This window comes from Triturus cristatus, chromosome 1_2 (genome assembly GCF_964204655.1).
Source record: "Triturus cristatus chromosome 1_2, aTriCri1.1, whole genome shotgun sequence".
Taxonomy (NCBI): domain Eukaryota; kingdom Metazoa; phylum Chordata; class Amphibia; order Caudata; family Salamandridae; genus Triturus; species Triturus cristatus.
The window spans coordinates 209,758,549-209,779,262 of record NC_140580.1 but is presented as its reverse complement, the minus strand read 5'-3'; the positions used below and the strand labels follow the sequence as shown (position 1 = coordinate 209,779,262).

General features: G+C 44.9%; 1 protein-coding gene across 1 annotated transcript in view; it reads right to left on the bottom strand.

Annotated features, from left to right (window-relative positions):
* Positions 1-19,474: 19,474 nt before the first annotated feature.
* Positions 19,475-20,714, bottom strand: part of AIFM2 (AIF family member 2, ferroptosis suppressor) — a 455,616-nt gene continuing 454,376 nt past the window's right edge. The window contains exon 9 of the mRNA XM_085603473.1: positions 19,475-19,831. Coding sequence (XP_085459599.1) covers positions 19,677-19,831 — 155 coding nt within the window. The 3' untranslated portion in view covers positions 19,475-19,676. The remainder of the gene's footprint in view (positions 19,832-20,714) is intronic.

Sequence of the window (20,714 nt, the reverse complement as noted above, 5' to 3'; positions counted from 1 at the left end):
CATCACTTCAATACAAAAATTGGATAAAGCTGTTGATAAAGTATTATGGAAAATACTAAGAGACTCTCAAAAAATTAAAACCTTTGGAAAAGTGCTAAAAGAATTAAACTAAATATTAATTTCTTTTGTTGGTTTTAAGAACGTTTACCTAGGCACAAGCCTGCAGTACAAGAGTAGGGATAACATTTTAGAAAAAGACAGAGTGGGGCTAAGGTGATTTATAATACCAATTTAAACTTAACAACATTTTGCCCAAAAAAAAGACTATTTGAACACACATTTGCAAGGAGACTAGTTGGAGAAATTCTGAATTGAACTCTTAAGCTGTTGCTGTACGTTTGGCTTGAAACAATCTGATTGTAGACAAACATGTGTTGTCTTAGAAATAGATGCAAGATTATTATGTGTTATATTTTCATAATAATTGTAGTCATGATTATATTAGTATTAGTAGGGTTCTGGATCACACCTGATAGAGAGATTAGGTCCGCAAACACAACTACAACATTTGTACACACCACCGATGAGCGATTTAAGCATCATTTGTGATCTTAAGAGAGATGATTGCACAACCAATGTTTATTCTGGATTAGTGCAAGAATACATGCATGCAAAAGATTTTTATGTCTGTACCCACTTACCGTCATCAGCAGCAGAAGTTACATACCATCACATTCCACTGTCATGCACAGTTTCATGTAGTGTATTGCTTACATTTGTATATAGACAAGCGCATTTTGAATATTTTATTCAAGCCATGATTTAATACTTTCGAAAGTGCCTTTAGTGCAAAGCATGAATTTACACCTATGAGCAAAAGACATGGACACAGCTAGGTATTATTTTAAACAGTTGAAGGCCATTGATAGGGTCAACAGTAATGGCCAGTGCACGTAAGACCGGTGGGTGGGGGGGATTCAACAGACAACGACTAGGGAAAATAATATTTTAAAAAAGAAAACCACTTGGTGCAAGGTAAGTGTTTTTCTCTTTTTTATTTAATTTTCCCTCGCCGTCATCTGTTGCCACCCTTCGCCCCACCGCTCTTACCTGAACCGGCTGTCACTGAGTCTCAAGGTTTATCAAAATAACTTAACCTGCTTAATGAGACCACTAGAGAAAGTCTTTTTTATGACATTAGAGAAAAGGAACACTAACATTTCACATAGCAAGGATAGAGAAAATAATGTTTGAAAAATGTTTGAAAGAAGGAGATGAATTCACAAAGAAAATGGTTTACCCACAGCTGAAATTAGATAGAAGGCAAAAAGGGGACATTTTTGTTTACAAAAGTAGAACCCACACGAGAACCTGACATCTGGGAATTAGTAGCTGTGAACACCCAACTGAATTTATGGGGGGTACGTGGCAAATTTTACAAGGGGAAGAAACAGTAATTCCAGGAGTTTATTTTGTTTGTGGACAAGACGCTTATTTCCAGTTACTTGCTAATTGGGAAGGTATTGGCAACACGGTTATCTTATTTCCTAAGATGTATCACCTATTCAGTATAGAGGCATTAACAATGAGACCAGCACACAGACATATACGTAGTGCAGAAGATGGAACCCAATTGTATGCCACCTGTAGGAGCTATACTGAATGACGAAATGATTAGAAAACTGTCAATAGTTGTTGACAAGGTGGCAACAAGAAATTCTGGATCTTTATTAGCTGTAAACACTGAACTTGTGTCTCCCACAAAATCCTGCTTTTTCAGCTGCAGGAGATCGGTATCACCAACAAAGCCCTCGCCTGGTTCACATCGTTTCTGAACAACAGGTCCTCGCCCCCCTTTTAATTCCATACGCACTCCCTTTGCTGTAGTATTCCCCACGGTTCAGCAATGAGCCCTACCCTGTTCAATGTTTATATTTAGCCATTGGCATAGCTGGCCAAAGCCCGCAATATCTCCCTAGTGTCATATGCGGATGACACGCAGCTTATACTTTCCTTTACCAAGGACCCTAGCCAGGATGCCGCTTAATTTCAGGATGACCAGACTGCCATTTCCGCCTGGATGGAGGCTAACTGCCTCCAACTGAAATACACCAAATCTGAGATCCTCCTACTAGGCAGAGACTCCCATCTATGGGGCAGCAATAGGTGGCCTCTGAAGCTTGGCGTTCCCCCTCTGCCAAAAACTGTCGTAAGAAATCTAGGCATTTAGGTTGATAGCGCCCTTACCTTTGAAGATCATGCCAAGTCTGTCGCAGGTACCTGTTTTGGCTTCCTGCGCGGCCTCAATCCCATATTGTTTTTTTTTTGGACCCCAACACCCACCAGCTGATTGTCCAAGCCACTGTTCTAGCCAGGCTGGACTATTGCAATGGTCTGCTCCTTGACTCCAACAAGTCTGTGACTAAAAGGCTGCAGCACACCTTGAACCCTGCAGCTTGCACGCTGTTTGCCCTACCTAGGCACTGTTTGGTCTCCGGCCATCTGCGCCGCCTTCACTGGCTGCCCATAGAGCAGAGAATTCATTTTAAAGCGCTTTGCTTCGCTCACAAAATTCTTGCAGGCTCAAGCCCAGTGATTTTGAGTGATCTATGCAGTCCCTACATCCAGACATATGCTCTACACTCGGCCGACCTCCATCTGGACCGAGTCCCTCGGTTTCACAGAACCAGAGCGGGAGAGGGTTCATTCAAGGTGCTTGCGCCGACCCTCTGGAATTCTTTGCCTGTTTTCATCAGAAGCATTCCTAACCTTCAGAAGGGCGGTGAAGACCTGGCTCTTTCGCTGATCAGTAGCTTCCTCTCCCATCCTCTCTTCCTGGCAGTCAGCGCTGGGACGTCCCTTTTTCGGGACAGCCATGCACTTTACAAATCTTATAATATAACATAACTTGTAGCAATTAGATCTATGGTTTTGCAAAACAGATTAGCATTAGACATTTTACTCAGGAAAAAGCGGAGTCTGCAAGATGCTGAAATCTTAGCATTGTTGCTTGTATATACTTGGATATACTAGACGAAAGTAAGAAAATTCAAGAATCTGCAAAGAACATTTTCAATCTAAAACCTGAATCAGAACAGTTGGAAACACCTAACCCTTTTTGAGAACAATGGAAAGGGATACACACAATTGGAAACTGGTTTTCAACTGCAGGAGGAGGAATCTTCAGAGCTATTTTAATGCCAATATTAATTATAGGGTTTTGTTTACTTTCTCTATTTGCATTATTCAAAGGATGTAGATAAAGCATTAACAGAAGAAAAAGCAGAGAAATGAGTAAGAGAATTGAAAAAGAATTAGCATTAAATTATCATCTTAATGACAACTATAGAAAATCATTACAATTCCAGACAAGACTAAACTCATGTTGAGGGTGCCCTCCGATTGGAATTTCATGTGAAAGATGTGATGGTTAAGTTAACCATCAGATGGGGGATGGAAAGAGTTTTATTAAATATGAAAATATAATATAGTTAAAATCATATGTGATATGCTAACATGCAATTTACATTGAACAGGCACAACATTTGAAATCTGCAAAATGCAGTATGCAATTATACTTTTTAGTACTAAGCCTCAAAATGTCTAAAGCAGCTTTAATTTACTAGCGGCTTGACCAAATGTGCTGAGATGTGCATACAATGTTTTAAAATTGACCTGACCTAGACATGCTCCTAAATGAAAAGCTTCACATAACACTAAAGAATGTTTCTGATTAATAATGGTTTGAAAAATGTTTGCTAGAAAGCTTTATCGTTGAATAAAAAAATTCATACAAAATACAACGCATGAATAGAAATGTTGACTTTTTTGTCATATTTTGTTTTATAATGTAGAGATGTGCTGAATAATATTTTGTATCAGCTGATGTTTCTATTTCACATAGTCTTTTGTTTAGTTAACATACAATGTATTTTATTAGAAGGTTAAGAATGTAGTCATGCTCATGGGAAAAGAAGGTTTGGAAATCGAAAAGCTTCATACGTAGACACTTTCATAATAATGTTTCAAATTTCATGATAACTTTCTGTAGTCCATTGTACCTCATGAGAGAAAGGGAGAGGAGAGTCTGTTCTCAGAAGAATACTGAAAGCTGATTGGATGAGAGGAATAGAAGATACAACGTGCACAGCAACATTTCTTTTTGACTGTTTATATTAGTGCGTGCTCCTAGAGTAGGATAATTCTTTTTTCCAAACCCTTGCTCCATACGCTTCCAATTTCCAATTTCCCTTATGCTGGAGGCTAATGGTTTAATGCTGAAGGCTGAACACTGATTTGCCTTCCTTTTCCAAACCTGTAGTTTGCTACTGCATGATTATTTTGCCTTATTACTTAAGGCCTTACGGAGCTGCACGAGTCTCTCTGCATGGGAAGTTCTGCAGATATTAATTTATTAAATTAGAGTTTCATGCTCTATCTCATTCTTTCCTCTTGAATCTTGACCTCTTTATGGGTTCCCGCCAATACCATTTTAGCCCCATTCATAGGGCTTGATGCATTGTTTTTTTTTAAAGTCTCTTTTTATTAAACAGTTGTGATAGTACCGTGGTGGGCCGCAAGGCCGCAAAACAATAAGAGACAATGGTAAAGACTCATGACCAGTTTCACAGATAAAACCTTTTCTCTGTATAGTCTTAGGGAGGAAGAAGATCAATGTCCAACTCTGCTCTCCGCAAATTGACTGATGGAGATACACATATCTCACCACGGGATACATTCCATTTAGCCCATTTGTGATCCCATTTCGCGGGGCAACCCCTATGTTTAAACACATCCTTTTCTGCGAGCATCACATTATCCATGTCATTAGCCCATTTTTGGAACTTAGGTAGAAGTCCAATCCCCCACCCCTGAGCTATGTTTCGCTTGGCAAGGACAAATCCCAACGATGCCCATGTTCGCTCAGTTTAGGTCAGGTCCACAGTTGCGGGGAGTGGGCAATGTTTTTCCCTCTTACCCTCACAAGTGTAGAGATGATTTTCACCCAGTATGGCTGGGCGTTCGGATATTCCCAGATCGTGTGGAAAAATATACCCTCTGCAGTACACCCTCTAAGACACCCAGGATACGGCCTACGTCCAATCCTGACCACTGTATGCGCAGACAGGTAAGTTCTATGTAGGACTTTAAGCTGAATGAGTCATAGTCTCATTGGGATAGCAACTTCCTTGGGGGAGAAGGCTTCCTGCCAGTCATCGTCCTCAAGATACCCAAGGTCCGACTCCCACAACTGTCGGAGACGTACCAATGGGTCTGGTTTGTTGTTTATTAATTTTTGGTATGTGAGTGATATAGCTTTGCGTGGCAGGGGATCTGTTAGAAGCCGATCTTCTAGTGACGAGGCCTCGGGTAGAGCCTCACCCCTAGTCACAAAAGTGGTTAGTGCATGGCGGATTTGTAGGTAGTGGAATGTCTCAGACCCAGCTAACTGATATTCTGCTTTAAATCTGTAAATTGGACCATCTCGTTTCGCTTCCACAGTTCACAAACTGAGGAAATACCAATTAAGTCCCACTTATCAAAGCCCGGGCATCTACTTAATGTACTGAGTTGCTCGGATTCCCACAGGGGAGTGAGCAGTGTCAATTTCTTGTGCCACCCCAGTGCTTTTGTTGCGCGGTGCCAAAGTGCCACTGTATGGGCCGTGGGTCCAGTGAGGTGCTGTCGTTTGGGATTGGAATATAGTGCACGTTGATACCCCCCCTGGGCCATTACCCATCTGTCTGTGCGGTACGCTGGTTCAGACGGGGAGGCAAAGACCCACTGATTGACCACCGCAAGCTGGGAGGCCCAATAGTTTTAGGTCAGGCAACGCTATTCCTCTGTCATATCAGCCCCTGGTTAATTTGTGTGTCGCAATGTGCAAGTTTTTCCCGTCCCATAGAGGAGTTCTCAACTCGCTCTCCACACTGATAAAATAGGCGCCTGGGACCCTATGGAGAGTGTTTTGCAGCACGTATAAAAAGCGAGGCAGCACCAGCACATTTTGAACAATGCTGTCCTACCGAGCATAGTAAGGGGCAGCGACCGCCAGTGGAGAACGTTGTTGTGCAGCCTAGTTAATGGGGCCTTAAGATTAATGTCATAGAATTGGGCAAGGTGTTGAGTAACGTAGATGACAAGATAACGGAATCCCTCGTAGCCACAGTAATGTTGGTGCCCTTGGGCGACCGTGGCACTGAACCCCGAAGCATGAACAGAACAGACTTTGTCCAGTTAATTGTGTATCCCAAGTGGGCACTGAAGATAGTGAAAATATGTAGGATCCTATGGATCGAGGCCGATGGAGCAGCGATGCACAACAGGACATCATCCGCAGAAAGGGAGATGTGGTCTTCGTGTTGGTCTGTCCATTTCAGCCCCCTGATCATGGGGTCACCCCTAACCCAGGTCGCCAAAGGCTCCAGTAACAGGGCAAATATGAGGGGTGACAGGGGGCAGCCCTGTCTAGTCCCCCTCCCTAGACGGGAACGTTGGGAGGTGTGTTGGTTAACAACTACTTGGGCCGTTGGGTCTGTGTACAGTAATTGAACCCTTTTTATAAAGTGTGGGCCGAACCCATACGCTCGAGGAGGGCAAATAGGTAAGGCCGCTCAATGGTATCAAAAAACTACATTTTTGTGTCCAGTGACATCAATGCAGCATCTTCTAGGATGGTGTGAGTTCTCCCCAACACCCCATGCAGTCTTCTAAGATTAAGAGCCGTGTTGCGGCCGGGCCTAAAGCCAGATTGGTCAGGGTGCACAAGTTTACATATGACGGGGATCAAACGATTGGCCAGTACCTTGGCAAGAATTTTAACTTCGGCGGTTAATAATGAGATTGGTCGATAGGAGTCACATCTCGTCACTGGTTTGCCTTGTTTATGGATGACGACCACTGAGGCCAACATCAACTCTTGGGGCAGGGACCCTGTTTGGTAACTCTCCAAGTACATGGCACGAAGAGCGGGTGTTATCTTTGAGGACACCAATTTAAACAGCTCTATGGGGAGTCCATTGGGGCCCATGGCTTTACCCGATTTAATACTGCATATGGCATTCACTAATTTCTCCTCGCTAATGTCCCCCTCCAAGGATTCGCTATCGTCTGGGGTGAGGGAGGCGACCGGGATAGTGGCCAGAAGGTCTCTGGAAGTTTGTAGGGTGGTACAAGTGGTGGAGGAGTATATGGAGGTGAAGTGGGAGGCTAGGCCTCAGCAATGAGCTGTGGGTCAGATACTAGGTCTCCTGCATCCGTCTCAATAAGGGGCACCCATCTCTGTGAGGTTTCTCGCCTCTCTAGCCATGCAAGCAATTTCCCGGTAGTGTCCCCCAACTCATATATTTTGTGGAGACTAGCTCTCTGTTTTGACCTAGCTGTCTCCGTTGCTGTCGTTAGTCTTGTTGTTTGACACTTAAGAGTATGTGTGAGCTGTTAATCGTCGCTAGTTGCCAACCCGGCCTCCAACTCCCGAATCTCACGCTCCAGAGTTTCCAATTGAGCCTTCAGTTCCTTCTTGTGTCCAGCAATGAATGAAAGGGCCTGACCTTTGATTACTGCCCCAAAGGACCCCCACAAGATCTGATGGGATTGGACTGTGTGTGTGTTTTCAGTGAAGTAGTGATCTACCCCTTTCAGATGGGCGCTCCTAACATGTGGGATCTTCAGACTCCACGGATTAATGGATAGGGTGAGACGGCTATACTCCTGTGGCAGAGTCAGCTGAATCAGAATAGGGGAATGATCAGAGATACCGCGTGCCAGGGACTTGGCTTCAGTAAAATAAGGAAGGTCGTCAGCGTGTGTGAGCAAATGGTAAATTCTGGATTGACTGCCGTGGGCACGAGAGTGGAAGGTAAAATTCCGCGCCAAGGGGTTAAAATGGCGCCAGAGATCTACAAGGCCAAAAGCTAAGAGGAAATCCATCAGGGGAGAGGTATCATGTGGATCTTGTCGAGGGGACGCCGGTCAATCCAGCCTTCCACTGTTAGGTTAAAATCACCTCCCACCACCAGGATACCGACTGGGAGGTCAAGCAGGAGTTTACCCAGGTCAGCCAGCATGGCTTTTTTAAGCACCGGAGGGACATAGAGCGGAAGCACATTGAGGGGTTTCCCTTTCCATGTCCCAGCAATAGCAGTAAATCTACCCTGGCCGTCCACCCATGTATTGTTTATTCTGAATGGGTATTGCGTGCGAATAAGAATGCCGGTCCCCCGTGAGCTAGACGTGAATCCCGTTGTGTGCCACCAGCCTGTAGCCCCACTGATCAAGTGCCTTACAAGTGTTGCCGATTAGATGTGTCTCCTGCAATAGAGAAATGTCCGGAGCTTGCCTCTTGGAGCACTACCCCCTCTTCAATTTATCCCCCAACTCATTAACGTTCCATGTGATAATGCAGAGTGTTCTCATCACGGCCCGGTTTGACATGGTGCATCTAGGTGAGTAGGGGCGCTATCCGCTCATGCCCCGAAAGTAGGTAGCAAATGGTGATACAGAGATTCCTCCACAACTAAACAACAATAAAAACTGAATAAACAAGTCCCCCCACCCTCAAAATACCCCCCCTCCCTGCCTCCTAGCATGACGGGCACTGAACCTCCCGCCACCCCGACTTGCAGAGTGCCTATCGCCCACCCTTACTTGGGAACGTGATCCAACCCTACTCCCTGGGGCATCAATTTGTTTTAGTGTATTTACCCCTGTCATTTTTCATCGAACGTTAGACAGGACCCTAACAAATTGTAAATAACAAGGAAACAATGATACCCCGCAACAGGTGGCAGTTATGTCCTTAGATCTACTGGCAATGGCGTCAAATACCCCCAAAGTACTGATACAGAGCAGTTCCGTAGTAGGTAGACCTGTGCCTGCAAGGAGCCAGTAGCTTTGGCCTTGCCGACTGGAAACAGCTGTTTCACTCCTCCAGTCTGCCTGTCGCTGTTCAGGTGTACTCCTCCTCGTGGCATCGCCATCCGGTGGGGGCCCTGGCTGGCGGCACAACCTGTCTTTATTCCCAGTACCACGGTTGGCCTTGTGGTTTCGCTTACCAACCATGCGCCAGCCGTTAAGCCAGTCCCACGCATCTTCGGGACTGGTGAAGAACCATGTTTTCCCTTCGGACTCAAAGCGCAGTTTTGCCGGAAACAGCATAGCGTATTTGATTTCTTGGTCATACAGGGCGCGTTTCACCCCCAGGAAGCTAGGGTGTTGCCTCTTCACTCTCAGCATGAAATCTGGGAAAAAGGTGAATTTTCTGTTGTCGAGGGTGATGGGTGGGGCCACTCTCGCTGTGTGGAGTATTATGTCCCTGTCTAGGAAGTTGAACACCCTTGCCAGGATAGGCCTAGGCGGTGCACCGGGCTTGGATCTTCCGCCCGGAGCACCGCATTTGCCCTTTCAAGTATTGGGACAGACCCTTAGGTTGAAGATGTTGCAGCGCCAGGTCTTCAAAACAGGTCCGCCGCTTGCCCCTTGTTCCGGCACTCCTAGTATTCTGACATTACTGCGGCGCATTCAGCCTTCGTAATCGTCAAGCTGACGTTCTAACATGTCCTGGTTGACTTGGAGATCTGCGACTTGGCGTTTGAGGAGGTCAGTTTCAGTGGTTAGATCCTTCGTTGTGGATTCCACCTCTTTGATGCGCTCGGTCATATTCCTCATATCCACCCTAAACAGGGAGACCTCGGAGGAGACGGTGTCAATCCGGCACTCCAGAGAGGTGCGTACTGACGTTATGGCTGCTAAAATGTCCTGTAGTGTGGGGTCCGGCTGGTCCCCCGTCGATTTTGGATCAGTCTGTGCCTCCTCTTGGCCTTTTTGCCATATATATTTATCCAGCTTTGTTTGGAGCGCGCTACGACCACTGCGGGCGCTCGCCATGTTGTAGTCAGTGTGCTGGATGTAGCTAAAGGAGAAATTGGGCCCCGCTGGCTACTTACCGCCGCCTGCGTAAGGGACAAAGCCCTATCCTGCCTGTCGGATTTCACCAGTTGGGCCTGTGCCAAGGAGGACGCACTACAGGTTGCACTCAATCCGAAAAATGGGGGGGGGAGCACTGACTTGATGTGACTCTCCCTTGTGACCACTCTGGATGTCACCTACTGGCATGCCATGGTTGCATTGATGGTTATGGCAAAGTTCAGTGTCTATGAGAGAGCGCTGCTCCTACTCACAGCAAGAAGTCTTTGCACCTTTCGCCCACTGCAGTTGCTTCTTAGTAGATCAGCAGGGCAAGTTCCCAGTGCTCCCCACGCGACACAACAATGAAATCAGGGTACCAGGTGAGTACCTGCAGACTTCGCTCCCTGGGAAGCTGCCGAGTGTTGTAAGCACTGTTTCTGCACTGCACTGCACACCGGATTCCTGGGGCACCCCGTACCAGTGATAAAGCACAGTTCACGCAGTGGGCGCCGGCCGCGCTAGATGGTATCAGGGAGGCCAGGGGGATGTGCTGAATCCCGGCCCTCGCGGGGGTCAGAAACTCTCCAGGGCAGATGGGGATGGCTATTCAAAGTGTGTGGCCCCCTCGGTAAGCACAAGTTAGTCCGCTCTACCGCAGCCGCGGTATCCATGCCATTAGATGGCAGGAGGCCTGCAGGGCGCTTGGTGCAGCTGGTAATCAGGTCCCGGGAGTTGCAGAGTTAGAGACAGGTGAGGGCAATTTCGGATGGTGTGCAGCCCCCCCCGGTAGGCACTCGTGGTTATGTCTTGCCGCGGTTTTCACTTAATAAAGCGATCAAAGGCCCGTGGGGCGCGCTCTCCATTTGGCAGTTGCATCCTGGGGGTCGCGGGGGCAGAGGACTCACCAGGAATGGTGTGACTGGCTGTCTGATGATGTGCAACTCATCCGGAGAAATGCTGGCCAAGGGTTCGTACCGCAGCCGTAGTATCTGCATAGACAGGCGGCCAAAGTCTTACGAAGTGTGCCTCATGTCTTCTGTGACTACAGCCCGGGTCCGGACAAAAACACCGCCGCACTCGTTGGATCCGAGCGTCGTTCGGTGCAGCAATTCGTCACCCTGAAGAGGTTAACTGGTCTCCTTTACAGCGATTTTCATTCAGGGTAAATCTTTTAAATATGGATTTTGCAGGAGTGGTGCGATGGAGCTGAGCTACCGTGCGGCAATTTCCCTTGGCAGTTGGCCACGACCCGGGCTTGATGCATTGTTGATTATGATTTGTTCTAACCATATTTTTATTATCAATTTTGTTAACTAACTGATAATTGAACTAACTGAATAAGGGAAAATTACTAAAAACTTGATAAAGTTAAAACCCTTAAAACTTACACCTTAGGCCTTTGAAGATATATGTTGCTTCTAAAATGCCCCAGCTTCTTAGTGGCCTCCATATCTTGTTTTTCTCCAGAATCTATTCTTTCATCCAGAGAGGCTTGACGGAATTTGCCTTAAGGCACTAACTACTCCAATAAGGGCACCTCCTATTCCTATGCTGGAAATAGACCACACTTCATGAAAAACGTTCTGTGACCATTTCAAATGAGGCTCAAATGAGTATTAGCAATTCCTCTATTTCCTCCCAATACATTTTGTAGTATTAGAACAGAGCCTGCAATTTGACAATGTCAATTTATAGAGGCTCTTACTGAAACCCTTTTGCCAGGTGCACATATTTTCTTGTTGTCTTTGTCTGCTGGAGGACAATCTCCTGCTCCCCGTATATTCAATCACAGAGAGTGAGGAACATGACCGGTAATGTAAACAGGGACCAGTAAAACCTGCATTCTACATTCTTTCCACTCATTGTGTTACTGTTTTATTCTTCACCTTCTCTTTAAAGTTCTCCTGTGTACTTTTTTAAAGAATTTGTAGCATAGAAAGATGCTGATTTTTTCTTCTGTGTTTGTAACAAACTCTAAATAAAGAAATCATCACATTCCTCCTCCCCCTGCATGTTTGTCCCTTGATAGTCTTAAGCAAGATCATGCTGGATTTTATTCCTGACATCATTACACACGTGGCCTTCCGTCCGATTATGATCTTTTTAATCTACATCAACACGTGCAGCAAACAAGCAGTAACTTATTATTATTATTTTTTTTAATTATTATTTTTTTTTAAATTCGTTTTATTAACTTTGCTCAGACCATCAAACAATACAGGACATTTAGCACGATACATGCGGTGAATTACCCATCCTCTGAACAATGACCGACCTTCAAGGACACAAATGAGACAAATAACAATAGCTGTTAGGGTCCTAGTCCTCCCCCAGTCTGCCTGTATTTCCGCCATGGCCCCCATACCTTACGCCATTTTTTGGTGCAACCTCTGCTTTTGTAGATAGTTTCTTCGGCCCTTTGGCACCAGTCTATGTCCCGTACCCATTGGTCCCATTGGGGCGGGATCCGCGAGCCCCAGTCCCTCGCGATATTCCTCTTCGCTACCCCCGCCGCCAGGGCCAGCCAAATCTCCTTGTGTCTAGTCCAGTCCGAGTCGCTCTTAATCATTAATAGCAGCCATCGGGGTAACTTAATTTTTGAGTAATAAGGAATGACACTCCCAAAAACCCACTCTCTTTTTCCCCCCAATATAGTAACTGTGATTTAGGCATGGTTATACTCTCTTCCTAAACTGAAATTGTATGCAAGTTCCCCTATGGGACATTCACATTTTATACAAAACACGTCTTGGCAAATTCAGCATTTCCTCTGTGGTGTCACCTGATTGACAGGATTCACTGCTGCACTGAAGTGCACAACATGTCTAATTTTTGCCACAAATAACACCTAAGGATATCCATACTATGTACCACAGGGAAACTCATAACTCTGCAACACTCTGCCTTAACTTTTGGGAACAAATATGTAGACATGTTCCAATCTTCCATGTGCTCCAATAATATATGCATGGCACTTTTCCTAAAGAACAATATAAATCTATGGGAGGCAGGATCTATCAGGTCTTCATACTGTATATCGGTCTAAATTATTTGAATACAATCTAAATAGAAAAAAAAGAACAATTGATGAACAGAATGCAGATCAATGTATACATTCACCCCAGTACAGAGATCTGGGCCTAATTCCATCGTTTTTTTGCTTCCCATGCCATTCCAGTTTGAGCCCAGCCACATGCAAATCAGTCTTGACCCTGCGCCCAATGGGAACAGTCCAGCCCGAACTGCCAGGCTAAGTCCTTCCTGGACAGGAACCAACCATCCTAGGACTGGTTTCGGGGTTTCCCCCCTTATCAGCCAGAATAGGTTGACCCCAGTGGCATGGAGAGCACAGGACCCACATCTGGGCATACCTGTCCCGCTCAGGGTGACAAATGCAAAAAGAACAATCGATGGACAGAATGCAGAACAATGTCATACATTCACCTCAGTACAGAGATCTGGGCCTAAATCCATTTTTTTTGCTCCCCATGCCATTCCAGTTTGAACCCAGTCATATGCAAATCAGTCTTTACCCTGCGTCCAGTAGGAACATTCCAGCCCAAACTGCCAGGCCAAGTCCTCCCTGGACTGGAACCAAGCATCCTAGGACCGGTTTCCGGGTTTCACCCCTCATCAGCCAGCATGGCTTGACTCCAGTGGAATGGTGAGCACGGGACCCACGTCTGGGCATACCCGTCCCACTCGGGGTGACAAATGCAAAAAGAACACTTGATGGACAGAATGCAGAACAATGTCATACATTCACCCCAGTACAGAGATATGGGCCTAAATCCTTTGTTTTTCTGCTCCCCATGCCATTCCAGTTTGAACCCAGCCATATGCAAATCAGTCTTGACCCTGTGCCCAATGGGAACAGTCCAGCCCGAACTGCCAGGCCAAGTCCTCCTTGGACTAGAACCAAGCATCCTAAGACCAGTTTCGGGGTTTCACCCCTCATCAGCCAGGATAGCTTGACTTGTTTCTGGTCCAGGGAGGACCTGGCTTGGCAGTTCGGCCTGGACTGTTTCCATGCTGCACAAGGTCAATACTGATTTGCATATGGCCAGGTCTAAACTAGGGTGGCACGGTAAGCAAAAGAATTATGGATTTAACCCAGATCTCTTGACTGGGGGGAATGTTTTGATTTGTTCTGCATTCCGTCCATCAACTGTGTGTCGTTTGCTTTCTCTTACAATCTAAATAGGACATTTTTGCAACACCTACTGCTCTTCAAATATGGAATAAATGCATTAATCAGAATCAACTGCTGCACAACTGTTACTTGCACTTAAAGGATGGCAATGCTGATAGTGTCTTAGTATACTGACCAGGTCACAAAGGAATTTCACAACAGTTATAATGTTTTTCTTGGGTGTTCTCCTTCATTCACTGTTAAATTCATAGTCAAAGCACAATGATCCTTTCAGATGTGAGGTTGCATGAGCAATGTAACCTGGAGAAGATGCATATCCCATCCACCCCACATTAAGTGCATGAGCTGCCCCTCAGGGTCTATAACTTCTAGCGTCTGTAATCCTGTGACTGAATGTCGCTCCTTCGTAATGTAACTTTAGAATTCTGCACTGTGATTACTAATCTGTTTGTGTAACAACGAGCTCCTGCAGAAACACTCCACAGATACACTCTCCATCTTCACTTGTTAAGCAGGTGGCACATTAAAAAAAAGTGGTGGTTATGTGATTAAACTTTACAAATTCTCAGTATAGGCTGGCTGCAGCATGCTAGATTTTGTATACTATGGAGGAGCAGTAGGGGCATGCCCAGATACAGGCTATTTTGATAGAAAAGTCTAGTAGGGATAACATTAATTGGAAAGGTTCCACTTTAATTGGGCATTGCATTATGTTTTCAATACTGGAGACAATATAATGAAAATTCTTTGCGCATCAAAAATGGCCAATATTTAGTCATAAATTATATTCTATCAAGTGCTTCATAAATTTGCCAAAACGATTTGGAGTCTTAATCCTACAAACAAAATCTGTGCACCTCAAACAAAAAAGGTTTACCCACAGTACCTACATGCAGATTACATATAATTTATTAGTGAAAGTAAATCCAATAATGAGATTTTCAACCCATATAGCAAATAAATGAGGACAGTTTATAATGAGTACAGTATAAGATTCAATATGATAGTGACATTCAAGGAAAATGGCACCATCATACAAAATGAGAATGTGGGAAAACTATACAGTTAATTTCCACTTATAGGAGGTTGTTTTTAGGAAGATAAAGCTAAAAAGGGCAATCTTGGCTTACAAAAACAAGGAATCTCCTGTCTGAACTGGTTGCCATATATGTATATGTACAAAAACCATTGAAATTCTGGTTCCAAATAAGTAGCTCACTAAAAACCTCAGACAAACAAGTTTTGGCAAGGTCAATAGCTATCATCTGTGGAACCTAATAGCTTTGCCAATAGTTTATAGCCATGATACACAGCATCACCGATGCCTTGCAGCATGACTAAAATAAAAGTAGCTATGACACACGCAGTCTTGTCATTTTGTAGGTGCATGCACCACAGTAGCATGTGTCTACAAGATGACATGCTTTTTAATTTTTTTTTTACAGATTTGAGTTTGATCAGTAAATTAAAAAAAAGGAGCACAAAAGTGTTGCATGGGTGGAGTACAGAAACACAGAGCGCACAGGTGCATGAAGCAACATGGAGAGTGGGTGGAGAGAAGCAATGGACGAGCCAAGAGCAACGTGGAGTGGGCAGGGGAGAAACACATTGGAGAAAAAGCAACATTGAGTGGAAAAAAGTGAGCGTGAACGGAGCATGGAGAGGAGTGGGAAAGAAGCACCCAGCTGACTGACAGCAACACATATTGTGGAGGGAGAGAAGTACCCTGGCAGACAGCTGGAAACCACACGTCCTCACATAGAATGCTAAACACAGAAGAAACAAGCATTGGCATAGCCAATAGGTCTCGCTTTTGGGACCTTATAGGTATTTAGTTATGCAGCACAATATCATTGGTGCAACAACATCAACTGTCGCAAGGCTAAACACTTAAAGTTCCAAAGGCGAGACCTATTGGCTATGCCAATGCTTGTTGGGTTGTGTCTGTGAGCTAGACCATTATGCTTAAAAAATAATGGGTTTATGTTTAAAAAAAATGCTTTGTTTGTGAAAACAATGGCCTTCATTTAAAAAAGATATATTTCTTATGGCGACAACGAAAGAATTTTGGATAGTAAAGAATTATTTTTTAATTAAAAAACGTATGAAGTGACAAACATTATAATGATGCAAACCCCAAATTTATTTGGGTCATGGCTACTATGAAGCTAATCTTGAATGTGCAAATTAGAATCTGGCCAAAACCCCTCAATGGTGTGGCAAACTGGTAGCTTTGTAGAGCTTTGGTGCAATTTGTCAAAGCCTTTCCACTACATACAAGCATTGGCAAAGCCAATCGCTCTCACCTAGGGGCAAACTATTTGCTTTGGCAATCGGGTGGGGTGGGAAACGCAAAGGTGGGTGGAGATGGATAACAGAAGGGCAGATGGGGGTGGAAAACAGGAAGGTATAACAAGAATGCATTCAAAAGATGCCACTTTTTAGTTTTATAGGTCCCTAAAAACACAAATGTAAAATATTCCATTAGGGCCTGGACAGAGAAAGTCAAGTAGGAATCCCATTGGACTAAATTTTTTGGGTTAGCATTCAAAGACGAATGAGGTATTAGTAACCACGCCTGCTGCTCAGGGCCTGGGTTTAAGGTGCAGAGATTGGACATTTTGGCTCTAGCTCAAGAAAGCATGGTTAGAACACTAGTGCTTACTGTTTTCGGGCAGGCTAGTCTGTGCCTCGACGCAGATCCTATTCTAGCTCTTCAAAATGCCACAGAGAATCCATTCCCCCGGCAAAGAGGCGCAGACGGGACAATATCCTTAAAGTTACGCGCAAGTGTCCATGTTACTGCTGAGGTGGGGGGAAGAGGGCATACTTTGTATGGGGCGGGGTAAAAACTGCCCATGTCCCCACTCTTTCGGCATAGTTTGTCCAAGTACCCTTCTTTGCACCAATAAACCCGTCCTCCTCCCGGATGTCAGAAACCACAAATAACATCTCTGGACCCTGGGAATGGGTGGTTGCACAAATCTAGTTGCAACCAGCGGTTTTGCTGTGTAAACAGAAAAAAACATGTTTGCACATAGCGAGAATTTAGGAAGCACTTCAGTGGTAAAGACGAACCCAGCCAAACTGACTGGAAATCTCTTCAGAGCAGCAGCTACGGCAGGAGGGGCAAGCAGCCAGGTTATTTTGTGGACTCAGATTTAACACATGGTTCCTTTAATAAAAACATGAGTCAGCTCCTGGCGAGCAGGCTGAATTTTCTAAACATTTTCTCATATCCTGAGAAAAGCGAGGAAAAAAAGGTCTTTAAGTGTAGGGAAAACAGACGGATAGAAAGCAGGCTCCGCTCTGGCCTGGGAAATGTGGTCTGGGGTGGGAGAGAGGCAACGGGCACAGACACTCAGAAAAGAGAAGAAATGGGAAGAGGAGCAGAAAAGACAAGAGGGAGGGGAAATGAGCGTGGAGGGGAAACAAAGAACAGAGAGAGAGACGAAGAAAGGAAGGGGCGTAGAAAGGAGAAAAAAGTCAGGAGAAAGAGACGTGGGTGAGAAGCTATGCTTGCAGGCATATATTTGCATAGTGCTCTTGCCATCCGTATGACCTCGCGGCGCTGGAGAACCTTAAAATGGGAAATAGGTTATGGTGGGGGGCGGGGGGAGGTGGAAGTAATTCAGAAAATAAGAAAGAGAGGAATGAGATGGAAGAAAATATATGACGCTAATGGAAAAAGGAATACAAAAAATAGAGAGGGAATTGCTGTAAAGGGCCGGGGATAATGCATGACAGGAGAGACTGTGATACAGCAGCAGTGTATGTGCGTGAGACACAGGGCAAACGAGGGTTTAGAGAAAAGTGTGCGTGAGATGCAGGGAGAGATGAATGGTTAGAGAAGGATGGGACAGGGAAGAAGGAATGTGTGAGGAGTGGGAACGGAGGGCGGAACAGAGTTGGTGAGGAATAGAGCACAGTGGATGAAAGAGAGAGCTGGGGTAGCGGTGCAGAGAGAGCGAGAGGAGAGGGTGGGGGTGCTTGGGAGGAATCAGCATTCTTGGCCACAGACTCAATGGAAATACTTCTGGGACAGACACAGAGGGTCAAAAGCAGACATGGCAGGAACCAGAGACAAGGAGGGAGACATCGGGAGCGAGAGGAAAGTGGGAAGAGAAGTGAGGGGGAGAGGTGAATGGAGAGACCGTGCGAGAGCTCAGCAGCATGAGACAGCGCAGTAGAAAAGGTGTCTTCGGTGAATGCAAGGATTCGTAGGCAAGAGAACTGTAGGAAGAGCAGCACGTTTTGTCGGCATGTCACAAACTGCGACCCCGGCCGAACATCATGAAAAGAAATAAAATCAGTAAGAACGAGGAAGTTCTGAGTGTGTTTCTGTGTTGTTTTAACACAGGTTTTTAAACGGTTTTACTTATATGGTGTCATCAAAATGTTCTCAAGGGCCCGGCAGGAGTATTCTTTGCACTTGGTTGTGACCCACAGAGATAGATTTGGTTCCGGAAGAGAAGAGGAGAGAGCTTCGCTGAGGGAAGACGCTACGGAGGGATATTTGCGCTTCTGTCGCCATTTGAAGGATTTTCTCTCCATAGCTGCTGCTGCTGCACCGCGGCTGCCGACAGGCTCTTGTGAAGCTGATTTATGCTGCCACAGACCAGAGGTTTAACCCCGAGGTATTTCTACTCGACGCGCGCGCATTAGTGATGCGGTTTCTGGAAGATTTGTTGCTGCCGCACTCCTCGTGTTTTCTCTCGAGAGGTATTTTCCATAGGCGGACAGCACTGCCTGGAAGACAAAAGTGAAAGTGATCGCGCTTTAAGGAAGAGATAGGAAAGCCAGATGGCGGCTGTGTGCGTGCATGTGCCCGTAACCGCAAGCTTTAGGCCACAAGCAAAAGCTTGTGGTCGGATTTCTAAAGCCCCACTCACTAAATGTCTCGTCAGACCAGCGCATGCGCTGGCTCAGGCGAGACCTAAAAAGTACTGGTTGAAAACTAAGCAGTGGAATGACACTAGTCCATAGACGTGCTCCAGGGAAGGGGCAAACACAAGAGGAAAGAAAGCCCACACAAACCTGTAAATAATAAACAAGCAAATGAGTGTGAAAAAGGAAACCAGCGGTAAACAATGGATTGGCATAAATCCCATTTAAAGCTGATAATAGGTCTTTTTGCTAACAGTTTGCGCTCTTTAGTAGGTGAGATCTAAAAACATGGTGCTGAGCCTCTAACAGTATCATTGTCTGTGCTTTAAGCATTTTGTACTTAAAAGGAGCAATCCTTTACCAAGTACTGTCCATCCGTTTTTCCCAAACACCCAATTCCTTTTTACTTCAATCTGCCTAAATGATGTCTTCCTAAATGTTGGGGGTTACCTTAAAAAAAGTTCTAGCTAAAAGACGTGGATGATGTTGGTAAACCTGGTGCCTGGCTATGTAATCCGGAAAGAAATGCCACAAAGCTCTTGGCAATATGTGTACCAGTATGGGGGGCAATATAATCATACAAACATGTAAACACATTGATCTTTATTACAAAACGGATACAAAACATGAGTATCTTGCCAAGTACAAATCCAAGTGGTGGCCCTTATATAGATATACAACAAAGACCAGACACTTTCCTACCTAAACACTTTTTTTGTAAATGTTGCAGAATCTTAAAAAAAAATCAAGTAGTCAGGTTTGCATATTTCTTATCTCTGTTCCACCCCTGCTATTGTGGCATGGTCTGGCCCATTTCCTTCCAGCTTTTTCCAACAAATAAGTCCTTGCTCTTGGCAAAGACAACAACTGTTCGTCCTACTTTGCAGGCATTGATTTGGCCTACTCCATCATCTCTTCCCATTGACAGCAGCATGGTGACTGACCCTGAAAGATTAAGGGAAAGGGAAAGTCAAGTGAGTTTTCAGATTTGGTTAAAAACTTAAGCTACATACACTTTCTGTGTTTCAAAACTTTGTTCTGACCTTCTAAAATGCATCAGACACTATCAGGGCGAAGATTAAAATAAAGGAATTTTCAGAAGTGTCGCTGTTACCCTACATTGAACATGTTAGTTTTGCACATCAGTGAAAATAATATACAGTGGTTTACTGTTAGATCATTAAATCAAGTTTACATTCATTTCTTTGTTGAGCACCATGGCAAAATAGTATTGTATTTTCTGGCACAATCAAAGCTTTACATTGGTGCATATTTGTTACCTGTATTGAGCTTGGTTAGGTATCTTAATGCTTATACACCCATGTTGTTCACATAGCTAGGCATCTATTTATTGCCTGTGCCTTTACTACAACACTTTGAACCTGATTACGATGTCGGGCGGAATGACCATCCGACCGACGTGGCCGCAGTGAGATTCCCACGGACTCATCCGCTGTGTCTCCGGCCGCCGTATTATGATGCATACAAGTCTATTCTCTGACTGAAGGAGTTGAAGAAGACTCAGACAGGATCACATTGGTCGGAGACGACTCCTACAGGACCGCGTCGGTCGGAAAGGCTGTTCATAGGGATTCCGATTTCACGAATGCATTTGTTGTACCGCCGAGCAGATTATGATGCATCCGATGCTTTGGCGGTTCGATGGTGGCTACATGGCAAGTGTAATTTTGAGAAGCTAAGGATCACAACACCAATCATAGTATGTGTTCACAAAACGACCCAGTTGATGCCAATTGAAAGAGTAGACAAACCTACCATTCTACTTATGAAAAAAAAAACAGTACAAGACTATGATCCTTTGCTATCA